Source organism: Trichoplax adhaerens, genomic scaffold, assembly GCF_000150275.1.
Source record: "Trichoplax adhaerens TRIADscaffold_3 genomic scaffold, whole genome shotgun sequence".
NCBI lineage: Eukaryota > Metazoa > Placozoa > Uniplacotomia > Trichoplacea > Trichoplacidae > Trichoplax > Trichoplax adhaerens.
This window is the reverse complement of record NW_002060945.1, coordinates 3,895,347-3,909,611: the sequence shown is the minus strand read 5'-3', so window position 1 is coordinate 3,909,611 and position 14,265 is coordinate 3,895,347. Positions and strand designations below refer to the sequence as shown.

Below are 14,265 nucleotides of genomic sequence, written 5' to 3'. Positions count from 1 at the left end.
TACATATAGTTCATTGTAGAGATTCTGGTTGGAAATAAGGACATAGCTCTATAATCTGTAAGCTGTATAAGAACATGAAAATAAATAAAGAAAGAAACATTGCCACTGTTGGCAGTATGAGCCACGCGTATTAATTTTTCGTCAACGTCTGTTTACTTGAAGCCTGTAAGTTGAATTTAGAAGTAATCTCAGTCTAAAATTCTAACGCAAATAGAATATCAATCTTGAAATTGAACCGTACCGAGACAATAGCGACGAGTTACTAAGCGATTTAAATAGATAACGTACGTTTACAAAATTATTTGTTTAAAGTTTTATGAGAAATAATGGATAGTTTTTAATTGACAAAAAATTGAAAGCCTTATTATCCGATTTGGTTTAATGCAGCATGGCTTTAAAAATTACTTGAAATGACGAATTCTACTTTTCAAATTTTACCTTATTTCAAGCAAATATTGCTTAGATAGAGATAATACGAACACTGACATCGCAGAGATTGCTCAAAATTATCACCTATAGAATTATAGAATTTAATATCGGTATTTAGCTAATTAATTAAATACTCTTGTATTTAAGCATACTTTCACTTCAACAATATCAATAAAAAATGTAAGTTATTCAATAAGAATAGAATCAAAGTTAGATTATCAGATATGTATGATTAAAATATGCATTAACATCAATTGAATGCTATTCAGCCTAGAATCAATCAGAATTAATAGTTAATCAAGCATGCATGATTTAAGAATGAATTAAAAAGTCAAATCATTTAAGCTGTCGTTTTAATGATAGGAATTTAGCTTGATGGCGATTTCATTCGAATTTATGTCCCTCTTCAAGAGTATAATAATAAAGCGATAATACGCCTCATACTAATTAAAATACTACAAAATAAGTTAATCTATAGCCATTTTATTATTTGTAAAAACATTTAATAATCAACATTTTCAATATCATATAGAGAACTTCGTTACCAAAATCTACTACTTATGTAGAATATGCACCTAAATAAAACAAAAAATGGAATCTTCATTAACATTTAATTTTGAAGCTGCTGCCCATAAGAATAATTATGGATGAGAATGTAACGTGATATGAAATCTAGTAGTCATTGATAAGAAAACTATACTTGAAAAAGGCTAGAATATGATATGGTGACTATATTGAATTGGAATTTGTTATTGCAGGTGGTAAAACATTTCAAAACAAATCAACATCTAATACAATAAATTAACAATAGCATGCAAGATCAATCTTTTGGTTGATGCAAATACTTCTTAGGCTACTGTATCGTTATACATATCAAGAAATCATTCACGTAAAATATTGTCTGGTTAACCACTAATTTAACCACAATTATCTCATTGTCTTAAAATTTTGCTGTATAAATACACACCAAGATTGATTATCTGCTTATTTATTCTCAATCATTGCACCGTTCAGTAGTTACAAGTACCTATTTTTCAAGTTTAAATGTCAAAATTGCCAACTTTTCTTAAAGCGGTAGAAAAGCGACTTTTCCATTCCTTATTTAATTAGAAATCATCATCATCAATCGTCTGCTACCTTAGTCAGCTATATCAGTTTACTGCATACATCCAGTCTAAATCATTTATTTCAATTGACGTCATGCGTAAGTTTAATCCGTATAGCTAATTCTAATATATCTTATTTATACATTAATGATCTGGTCGATATAAGATTATGCTAGTTAATACGGTCTAATTCACACAAATGAAATGAACATCTTTTATTATATCGCACTTGTATGTTATATCTGGAATAGCGATAGAGACACCAATTCAGGGAGAAACTGCAATTTGTCGTGTCTGTGGAGATAAGTCATCAGGTATGGGCGTTTGCGCTATACAAGTTCTTTAACATAAATCTAGCATAGTAGTATTTTAACTAAATGACAGAAAGATTTCTTATCAAAATTATTTATTATAAATTTATTTTGAAATTATTTTGAATTCATGTAATACATATATAACTCCAGCATATATGATTATACTTTTAGTAACCCGTCGATAATGTAATGAGAACATTTATAATCTAATACCTTTTAATATTGTACTTAAATTCTACACTGTTATTGCTCTACAATTAGGTAGACATTACGGAATATTTGCTTGCGATGGTTGCAGTGGAGTCCGAAAAGGAAAATGAACCAAGTTGTTAGTTTTAAGACGTTTTGTGAACTAATAGCAGCGTGAACCTTGCCAGTCCACTTAAAGCGATACTGATCCGTATACTATAGGAAAAGCTTTCATTTATACGTTCACTCTATCCATATTTAATAATGTACAAACTTTAGTCCGTAACATTTAGTAAAACTTATTATGTTTGGTCACATCACATCATAGAAAAAGTAACATATCATGATCGTTTATTTCAATACGTCGCGTATATAACTCGTGATAAAAAATAAACGCTATGTCAATATCATATATCACAAGAGCGAAAGAAGAGCTCAAAATGATTCCTTTTATAGATTAATTTACGCATAGTCATTATAACGTTTGTAATGTTCCTACTTATGATGAACCATTGATAAAACTGTGTATACCATCTAGATTATTTTTCCGATGTTCATAATATCTTCAACTTCAATTTATCAACTAACTCCATACCATTTTCGTATTAAAATATTCATTACATATTTACTGGCATAACCCATAAAGTCCTCATAATGTTAAATATAGAGACGCATTAAACCTAAGTGTTAAGCAATACGTTTACGGTATATGTATAAACTAAATTTTAATTAAAAAATGCTAGTAAGTTTACAATCAGAATTTTTAATACCGGGAATACTATATTGATTATATCTTTATATAAAGAAAAATGAGTTACCATAATTATTATATTATCAGACAGTTTTCCAGTTTCCAAATAATAATTTCTTTCATCCTGTATAGTGTCAGGCCTGTCGTCTAAAAAAGTGCCTGCAAGCAAATATGAACAAAGATGGTAAGTCCATTATTGTAGTCGGTTAAAGTCTTCATATGTACAGGATTTGACATATTTTAATTTTTCTGTCATTCCAAATAACTGCCCCTATCACTGCTATACCATTATGAATTTACGTTGAAAGGGTTGCCTTTTCAATATAGTAATTATAATTATCACCCTATGATGACGTAGTGATAAAGAAGATGACAGCTTGATAGTTACGATATTTCAACCGAAAATGTATTTTAAATTACTATAGATTCATTATTTTTAAGCCTTTCTAGTGCCGATAGCTTTTACGCGTATATAATGTAATAATAAATTAAATATTTTACACAGCTCAGTTTTCGAAACAAATTTCGTTGCAAGTAAAACATTAATAGCTTTGGAAATATGATATTAAAATTTGGTCTAGCTGACGTTACAACTACCATATTCCATCAATATTAGCATAATACGATGGCTATTTTAATGTACGCGAGTACCGTATGTCTTACCCTAGTCCAACATTTGTAACCATGTTCACGGTAACCAGCGTGTAACTTTACCTTTATTTCTTATGTACGAAATGCGCTATAGTTTACACGTCAATCCACACTTGGTATTATACTGTGATAATAAGCGCATATCAAAGTTTATTATTTTTGTAGTAAACTAGCCTTGGGCTAACCGCTTTGCTAGCTAAATTCTCATATTTTTACAGTAAACTTGACTTACGACTTTATAAACAGATAGATAGTAATAACTAAATATCAATAAAAATCATATGATAGTATATTTAGGTAATAGCTAATTCACGTTACTGTCGTAACTGATTGACGTAAAATTCGATTTTTGCAATAATTTACTACAGGCAAGCTGTTAAAATTAGATTGTATTCAAATTATTCTCTATTAACTTCCATTATAGCTGTGCAAAATGAACGTGAACCACGCTCTGCAAGAAATAAAATGTTATCGGTGCATGCTGCTTCATTACATCAACAGCCGCGTATGACAATATCAATACACGAATCGCCAAATAATCAAGCAAACAGTAGATCTAATCCACCTGATATTTCCTATCGCCAGCCTTACCCATTTAATAGTTTAACTAATATCTACTATCCGCCATCACTAACAGTGTCACCATTAGGCTATAGTTCTATACCATCAACGCCATCGACTACTGCACCCTTATCAACAATTCAGCCTAATTTCTATCATCACTCAAGGCTTAGATACCATCCAAATTCTATAATTCCTCCGCTACCAACATCTATGCAAGCAAACTATTTAATCGTTTCCAGTAGCTATCGAAATGCAATCGAACTCTTAAACAATGTCGTAAAATGGGTCAAATCTTCATCACAATTAAATTGGTTATTATCGCGAGATCTGAGTACTTTAATAGAATATAACTGGGTTGATTTATTTATTATCTTCGCTAACCGTTGGAGATTTACTTTCAATACTGAGGATATTATAGCATCTCTTGATCTCCATTTCGATGGTGCTGATATTATTAAAGACATTACTCTAAGTACCCGAACATGGATGGATATTAACTTTAAGTTAAGCAGCTATCAACTAGATTCGAATGAATACGAATTTCTACTGTTGATCCTGTTTTTAAGATCTGGTAAGTGGCATTAGACATATCCTATAATCGAGATGCATACAGCCTTATTTTGAGGCACAAAAATAAATCTACGTAGTGTAGTACCCATTTAAATCTACTTCGTAGTTTATGTATGCTCTCATAAGATTCATGAGCAATATGCTTAATTTAAATATAGTAGTTGTTTATTTCAAAAGTATAGCAATAAAATCGCAAGATTAGTCGTATTTAGTAATCATAGATAACAGTGGTATAAATAATCTCAAGCTAGTTTCTTATGTAATATGATAGCCATTTTTATACTGCCAATAAAACTGGATTTTATGTAATGTGCAACAGATCGTTGTCATGCTATGCTAGTCCGCCGTGAAGATATCGGAAATCATCATGATAGAATGCTATCCTTACTTGAAAATTACTGCCGCAATCGAAGAAAAGAACGAACGGAACGTTTCACGAAGTTATTGTTGCTGTTACCAGCAATGCGACTTATCTCGCCACGATTTATGGATAAATTATTTTTTAAGAAAAATTTAACTTCAATTTGTGCTAAAACTATATGTATTGATCTATTGAATTCTATTGATGGATCTTGCATTTAGTTCCAAGATATTTACAGTTAAAAATTACGCTGCACCTATATTTTTCGATGAACCTCTTCGTAAAGCTAAAATCTTTCGCTCACTATTAGGTCTACTGCATTACATCTATTTCGTAGTAAATAACCGTTATTAATACATCAATCTACGAGTATTCTGATGTAATAATATTCACATGCAGTAGGTAATACTGAAAAGAACGATTTGATATTTATCAACCTGTTTACAATTTCTTGTAAGTATATCTTATGATTATTTGTACAAAGCCAATAATTTCTTAGCTGTTCGATGAAATGCCACTGCGTCCTTATATTTCAAGAATTGCATTAAATTTATTAATCACACCTTGATATCCTTGGCACATTGCACGAAGCTCCTAATCCAAATAAGTATCTGCAAAGTTAACACTAACAATCACCGACATCAAATCTGATGTAGGTGACTTTATGGTTTTGTACATCATTCCTTCCCATTACTAAATCTGTGTTATTGAACTGATATTTTATAGTAATGTCGTAGAAGTTTATACTTAACATACTATAAAGCAATTTAAATAATAAACTGCCGTCAATTAAAAGTATGTAAATTAATAGATGGTGTAATAAAAAGCAGTCTATTCCAGAGCTATCAGTACTTTTATTACGCAAATTGTTACCTCGGCTTGCATAAGATATAAACAGCCTTATTATGAAATATTCGTTAAATTCAGGTCTTATGAGAAATTTTATATAAGCTCACATTAATATTTTTAAAAATTTACGAAATAATCGTGATGCCCTAGTTTAAATTGAAATGGCTTTATCAAATCTCGGCGAATCTTATTTAAACAGTTCCAATTTCCATTTGCTCTCAAACAATATGGTTTTCGCTATATCGGGTTGAGCTACAATTGCACACATGTTGAATTAGAATTAAGAAATACTGCCGTCTATAACTAACGTTGCTAAATAATTCTTAGATAGGAAATCCACGTACTTGGATAGTCTATATCATTGTCCACTGCCAAAGCCATTGCAGGTTTGGTTTTATTTAACGTAGCATCAGCAATATCACTGGTGTTATAATCAGGTCCAAATTGCTATTGAATGTATCAATATTAGATCGATAATTAGAGAAGTTTTATTTGATGATTACATAGTAGAGTAACATTAATCTTACATGGTGATAAACTCCATCAGACGGCCATATATTTTTGAGTGAAGTTTTAACAGTGGTCATATATTCTTCAAGAATATCTTGCAGCACAGCTGCCTCCGAATCGTGATTGAAAATGATTAATATTTCCATCAGGGAACGAATATCGTCTTTGCATTTAGAAAAATCATTGGCATAAAATCGAATTTTAATTGGATTGAATGTTTACAGTATAACTATAGCAAACTAATTAGTAACCTTTAGTTGTAGACAACGTCCTAATCATTTGACTTAGAGCCTCCATTAAAGCAATATCTTCGTACGGACTTCCTTCACGTAAGCTATATCTCTTTCTTTCAACTTTTCTTCGACTTTTCGAAGTACGGCTGCATTAAATTAAATTAAATTGATACTTCTGATAACAATAATTAGTTGAGTAATTTTAGGAAATATGCTTACCCTGTAGTCCTACTATAAATACTTGATCTTGTAGATCGACCAGTAATACTTGTAGTCTCTGAATACAAATCCCCATCATCGCCGCCATCTAAGTAAAATTAAAAATTCCAAAGTTATTTTATACTAATTAATAAGGCCAACAGTATTCTTACCTGCAACCTCTTGCATTTTTTCCCTCTTTTCTTCTCTTACTTTTATCAATCTATCATTATGTCTCCTGAACTGAGTAATGCTATTTTTCAAATATGCGCTTTGTGCCTGATAGCCTATAATAAATAGTCATTGAGTCATAATTGCATAAGCAATCACAAAAGCTATAAAACTACAGTATTTAATAGCTCTGCTGAATAACATCTGATCTTACTATCTATTAAAGCACTCAAAAAATGACTCTCTATCATATCAGTCCTATCGTGACGATGCATCTGCAAAAATAAAATTAATTTAACGTTATAAAATACAATCTACGATAGCAATCTGAAGTGTCAATAAACTCTCCAGGTTCACTTCTCTTACTAATCTCAATGCTTCATTCCATAAGCAACCATTAATCAATGTTACGATCGCTTGTTCGGTTTCCTACCAAAATTTTAATTACTTATGTAAGAGTTCAGTCATATCTAAACTTTACTGCTCTAGAGACTGCTGACTGCACACACTTACGTTAGCATAGTCTAAGAGTACTGTAGCAGCTGCCAGGGATGATTTCGTGCATCGCACAAGTCGCCTAAACAGTTTTATAATTCAAACTTTCAATACTTTACAATTAGGAAATTACACTAGCAAGAAAATCTTACTAGCAATTTTATTCGCCATTTTTGATGTTTCAGCTATGCTAAATCGTAGCTTTGATGCCATACAGAACGCTTGCTGCCAATTACGACACTTTATAAATGATATCCTGGCTAATTCATATTCATTACCCTTCGCAAACACTACAATCACAAATTATGGTGTTACAAATATAACAATTTCATAAAAATCATAATTATAAATATAACTAAAAGAATTCATGTCATGGTTTCTTACTAAGTGCAGCTTCCAAATGATTATCTATATTCTTTAGGTATAAGCCGTATTTCTTACAAATTGACTAAAAAATGAACATGTGGATAATTATAAAAAGAAACTTATAAGCAAACTTGAATCGGATAACAACGAGGTCACACTAAATTCTCACTTTGAATCGATCTGAATCAACCGGATATAAAGAAAGGGCTTGCCGATATAATTTCTGCTTCTCAATCAATTGCAACAGTTCATCGAAGTACTCGCTACCACATCGACTGAGATGAACAATAGCTCTATCATATTTTTTTAAGAATTTATCAATACTGTATTTTGAGTAATTAGATTCCATCTTTTTAAGGGAATTCAGAAATGGCAGATACTCTTTAGGATCCTACTTATTAAAATCAGACCATGAGTATTTATATACGTAAGAATATTTATAGTAATCATTCCTATGAGTATTAACCTTCTGCGATCTTTCGGCTACCATTAAGACGATATCGAAGTCATACATTCCTAAAGCAACATTGTACAGTTCGTTAACATCAACTAAAACTAGTAAGTACTTCAATGCTTCCAGGTAGCTAACACCTCCTTCTGAGACTGCTGTTTTATCTAAGAAAAATTAATAAATATGATGAAATTTTATGTTCACATTAAGGTAATGATTAAAATCATTAGTAACCTGCTAACGATTTTATAAGTTGTAAGGCTTTATCTAATTCTGCTGTGGTTTTTTTCACATACGACGTGATGACTGAGAGGATATATCTTCAAAGTAAATTTATATTTATTACAACAAAGTAACTTTTAATAACTTAATACAATTCATGTTAAATTTTATTTTGGTCGCTTACTTATTAAAATTTATTAAAGTAAGCGATTCACGAACGGCGTCGCAAATTTTATCGATTTTACTTCCAGTAAGCGGAATGCTTCAGTGTTGGATTAAAAGTAAAGAATAAAACTTAATCAAATTTAATCGATTTCATCCTTTAGCACTGCAAAAAACCAACCTTGAAGATGGCCTTGATTGTTCAGCTGTGTACATGGTAATTGTGACATCTTCTTCTCTATAATTTTTATAGTTTATAAAATTAAGATTTATTGTATATTTTACAAACGAAATTTACCCCTATGCTGGCAAAGAATGTCATTCTGAAACAGTGATTGTGTATATCCACCTTAAATCCGATAGAAAGAGATTAATGAAGTTGACATCGTCTATTTGCCTAATGAAGATATCGATGTTTTCCATAAAACCCTAGTGAATGTACAGAGAAGTGTTAAATCTTGGTCATTTTTTATCCCGTACTATTTTAAAGCCGTTGTTTTTTAAAACTTATGCTATCGAACTATCTCTTAGCTAACCTTCGGATTGTGATCATATAGAAGATTTGAATTGATTCTATGTTTGCGCATTAATAAGAACGCCTCTCCAAAGTTTAGCCTCCATTTATAATCGTCAAGTGATAGAAGATATATAAGAATCAATCTGTTTACACTAAACTTTATGCGTACGGAAGTTCCTGCTTACTTATCCAGTAATCGTCGGACGGAATGCAACAGCAATGCGCGCGGATGGATGGCTTCTAAATTACCCCGAGGCATCTATGAAATTGGTATAAACAATTAACTGAAAATAGTACTGAGATAAAAGCAGATGAAATAAATACCTGAAATACAAGTTTTGTACTATCAGAAACAGCCAAAACAATTTTAGATCCCCTTTCCATACGACGAACATTCTCATCAAATGGCGCTGACTCATTAGTTGGATATGACCTAATATCTTATAATAAAATTAGCAGCGACGATTACATGTGTGTAAGTGGCAAGAAAATAAAACGACGATTACTCACTTTCCCAATCTGATAACAAACTTACAAATCGGCATGTATGCGAATGAGTCGAAAATATTAGAAACGAATCATGCACACAAAAAGATGTGCAGTTGTTAGCAATCTGTCAACAAAATCAATAAACGATTCTCATTAGACCAATCATATTTATCTAAACCGGTGTATATAAAGTATAGTAGCAAAGGTGCAAAATACCTCTTTATCATTAATATATATTCTAAATCTTTCATTGCTACCGATCACAACCTCCTGTGGCGAGATATAGTTATACCCATAACAATTAATGCAAGGTTTCATGTAATATACAAATCAAACTACAACTAAAACCGAACCGAATCATTCATTACAGCTGTAGCAATGTATTGGCATGGTTGTGGTAGCTGAAGAGACATTCCATTCGGCAATAGCCAAGGAATCAACTTCATATGATCGTCTAGATGAAGTGATTATCTAGTCTAAGCAATACTGTACAAGCCTTAAAATATTATGAAAATATTTACAAAAACCTATTATGTTACCGTGACAATATCGCCAGACGCTGCCATCTACATATTGTATAATTGTAGACAGAGTATCATGATTGGTAACTAATCGTAGCACCATCTTGGGCAGTTCTAACGTATCCCTAGTTGAGAAATGATAAACTGGGGTTAACATAAGGTGCTGCATTCCTTACAGCTATCTGGTAGTGATACACTACTTTAAACCATTATGCTGAACAGTGTGAGTGAACTCTATACCTAACAATAATTCTCTTCTCTTCGTCTTCTATTAAATGAAGATAAAGTAAATAATTCTTCATGTTACAGTCATCCCACATGATGGCAAGAAACTTATTAGAAGTAAGCCATGATAAATGTTGCAACTGATATAAATTATTGATTGGTTTACTGTCTTTAAGAAATAATCTAAAACAAAAGAGTATATATAACATTTTCCTTAGAATGGCTGCTATGTTTTTATTATGCAGTGAATGTTACTCACTTAAAGGTTCCTTGAAGTCTAGGTAATTTTAATGAAGTTTTAAATCCTACACCACCTGTACCACTCAATTTAATCGATTTTTCATTTGTTAAAGTATCAGGGCCATCACAGTAGGTATAAATTGCAATGTTCATGTTAGCTAACACAATAGCAAAGTCATTACTAATGCCAGATGGACCAAAACAAACTTGATTAATAGAGCTCTCTGCTTTTATGTAGTATGCCGACATCGGCGGAGGCATAACCATTATAGAGAATGGAGTTACCAGTAAACGATCTAAATAAACAGCAGAGTCGATCTGATTACTCAATTACTTAAGTTAAATATCATTGGGTTTACTATCATATTATACGACGTTTACTAAAATTCTACGCTATAATATCTGACCTCCATCAATTACAGCGACAGATGAAAGGTTGCCAGCTACATGTGCTTGGCTATAATCAACATCCCAATACCAATTGTACTGCAAATACTTTCCCCCTATGTGTATGTACATTCCACAAATGAATTAGTTTTACTCTTGATTCCTTCATATTATAACTTTTACTTTTTCCTTACCAAAAGTTGCAATATGCAGACGGTAAGATACATCAGTATCCCATTGTATACACGCTATACGATCGGCAGTTGTAAATGATATTTCCTGTTTGCAGTACCAATGAGAATTATTGCAAAACCATAATTGCACTGAAAATGATAAATACATCTCATGCATTAGGTTAATAACATTCAATTCATTGCTAGTGTTATGTCTTTAATTTGCAGCTGAAGTGATTAGAATAAACCATACCGTAAGATCGAATATCCGATCCATCAACATCGTTATGAAAAGTAGTTGTTTCTAGCCGAACAGCTAACAGTTTTGAATCGAGATTCCAAACTAAGTCGATAACCTATGTATTAAACATAATAATAATATATGATCTGTACGTAAAGACACAAAATATAGTCGTAACAGTATTGTTACCCTAGTTTCAGAATCACTAAAAGGTAGCGTAAATTCACTTCTGCGTAAACCATTTCTTTCAAAGAATAGCACGTTGTAGTATTGTGGTTTACGTTGTGCAGTAGCAATTAGATTACCAGATGGCCTGTGATTACAAGTTATAATTCAAATCAAAGTCTACCCAATATAAAATTTAAATATACCAGCATACAAAGTAAGACAATGATCTTACCTCCAATGTAGTGGTCCCTCTAGACCGTCACTATTCTCACTAGTAGATTGTAAAATACCCTCACGACTCCAAAATCTCAGCTGCCGGGCACCTACGTATAGTTAGTTAATAACTATTTCACGATAATGTTGTAAAGGGTGAAGCAGTATCAGCAAATATAGGAACGAGATTTACCTGTTGTTTGATTTACAACATTGCAAACAAAATACTGTCCATCACCTCGCCAGCTTAACTTAGATAGGCCATCATCCCAATCTGCTACAGGTACAGGAGCCTAGATATAGAACAATTCCATTACATACATACAAAATAAAGTATACGTCCTCAGTAGTAACTTGCAAAAAATACGAGTACGAGCAAATGTCATTATGATACCTTTTCCATACCGTCACCAACTTTAGGTTTGCCGGCAGAGCCATGAAATTGAGTTTCTTTTTTACCCCATCCGACATTTATTGGTTTATCTAAAAGTTAGGGTAATAATACTGATTTAAGTATCTAGCATAACCATTAATCCTTCGTAATTTCACAATAGAAAAATTACGCGTATATGCAACCCTTGCAACAATATTACAAGAAATCAAATGCGAAATATTAACAGTCGCAGTCGCACGGTAACTATTTGATATTTCCAGCAGATTATACGAATTATTCTATCTACTTTGAATTAAGACCCTACCACAAAGTACCCATAAAGTAAAAAATATAACAACTAGTTTCAATACTGGACTATCGCACTGTTTCCTTGTACGTAAATAACCTGGTAGTGAGCAGTAAATTCACCAGGTGAAATCTACTTTAGGCTGCAATTTTCTGTATTTGAGTACAAATAGCATAAAATTGCGACAGCACAACATTATTGTTACAAAACCATACTTTTTCATCTCCACTACATGACTTACTTTCACCAAAATCTTCCGTTTGAGATGAAATTTCAGTAATAACATCAAAATCTTTAGTCATCATAATAATCTTACTTTCAGCTGTTGATGATGTGATATTAAATTAAGAAAAATTTAGATTAGCGAGCAGACATGTGCGATAAGCTTTAATCTAATTATGTATAATCGATATAATAATTTGTTAACTAACATTGACAACTTAGTCTCAAAGTTGACAAGGTATAGCCGTTAGCTCTGAAAAATCTACTGATCGCTCGCTGAGCAAGCTATATTACCTGTCGAGAGAAGCACTAATTCCTGATCTGGTGACCATGCCATGCAATTTATACCAGATTCAACAGACCCGACACATTCAATTTGCTGGCTATTGCAATGATATAATAAAACGTCCCCATCTTTCATGGCAATACACAAAGATTCGCTTTCAAGTAAATATTCAGCATTTACAGGGAACCTATTCTGATCCTCGATAGGATCAATTTCTACACTGTCGATGACCTTTCAATTAGAGTAGCAAATCCTTATTATTATAGCAGTATTATTATTGTAAAAAAAGAATCCTATTCACATCGATCAATCTAGTGGCATCTAAGATTAAAGTAATTAGCTGTTAGTACACCCAAAGTTTGTGCTAGCACTAGTTAAGCAATGTAGCTGGGATCAATCTATTACTCCACATTATTAAGCCAATACGTATCGTAACATAATTCATCGCACATTTAATCAATCATCATGCACGCACCAGTAATATAATAACATTTTTACAAGTTATATCAAGTAAATGCAATTTCTGACAACAAAATTGTAACAGTAAACGTTCTATCATGTATGCAACAACCTAATTGACATTTAAAAAGCTAGCTCGCATACAGTACTAATACCATAGACAATATAATTCGAACTAGCTAGCTAATAGTCAGTTTCCCTAATAGAACTAACGATAACTAAATGCCTCTCCCATCTCGCGTATATATACACACATATACAACTTTCCAAGGGCCAAAAACATACATTATTATTATCCAGGCTCAAGATGATAATCTTATTGCAAGTTAGAAGATACACTTCTCGTTGCAGATTGTTAACAGCGATGCATCGAACAAGGCAGCATAACGAGCTAATAGTTGTTGCGTTGATAAGCCTTAAATTTCTCATAATAGCAGCAGGATCAGATCACTTACAATACCAGGACAAACCAAACCCACTATCTTCCAATAGCTGCAATTAACTAGAACGAAATTGAAGAACTTTAATGACTGGATAATCTATCCTTCAATTAAAGCCAGCAACTGCGAGGTCCTTTTTGTAGCCTTATTAGCCAGGCCACAATACAGGACATTACAGTACTGTACTGTACCGTAAAGTACAGTACAATGCACGGTGTATGCTACAGTATTAACACTGTGGAGTACAGTACGTACTGTACTGTACTGTACTAAAAATATGGACCTGCGTAGTACTGTATCTAAAAGTCTGCCTGCAGTGTACGAAAGCACATGGCAGCCAAACTCCTTCTAGACTCTTTCAGAAGAAAGCGCATAGACATGGACTACTAAACTTACTTCTAGTAGTAGTCTA

General features: G+C 32.3%; 2 protein-coding genes across 2 annotated transcripts; one reads left to right on the top strand and one right to left on the bottom strand.

Moving 5' to 3' along the window:
• Nucleotides 1–2,960: 2,960 nt before the first annotated feature.
• On the top strand, nt 2,961–4,589 carry TRIADDRAFT_54441 (uncharacterized protein; the record flags this gene model as incomplete). The annotated part of the gene is made up of 2 exons (XM_002110929.1): nt 2,961–2,973; nt 3,865–4,589. 2 exons carry the CDS (start codon nt 2,961–2,963, stop codon nt 4,587–4,589), a joined length of 738 nt encoding a protein of 245 aa, XP_002110965.1.
• Nucleotides 4,590–6,272: 1,683 nt separating this feature from the next.
• Nucleotides 6,273–13,134, bottom strand: TRIADDRAFT_22184 (uncharacterized protein; the record flags this gene model as incomplete). The annotated part of the gene is made up of 33 exons (XM_002110403.1): nt 6,273–6,457; nt 6,546–6,673; nt 6,747–6,834; nt 6,899–7,012; nt 7,111–7,171; nt 7,263–7,325; nt 7,410–7,473; nt 7,525–7,681; nt 7,776–7,839; nt 7,927–8,148; nt 8,224–8,372; nt 8,443–8,528; nt 8,615–8,692; nt 8,774–8,830; nt 8,942–9,021; nt 9,129–9,207; nt 9,295–9,368; nt 9,434–9,549; nt 9,620–9,722; nt 9,815–9,868; nt 9,952–10,052; nt 10,138–10,244; nt 10,360–10,527; nt 10,604–10,880; nt 10,992–11,087; nt 11,166–11,313; nt 11,426–11,500; nt 11,575–11,698; nt 11,786–11,876; nt 11,960–12,059; nt 12,161–12,249; nt 12,688–12,768; nt 12,963–13,134. Coding segments are annotated over 33 exons (3,651 nt in total), but the record flags the coding sequence as incomplete, so codon positions are not given.
• Nucleotides 13,135–14,265: the final 1,131 nt, after the last annotated feature.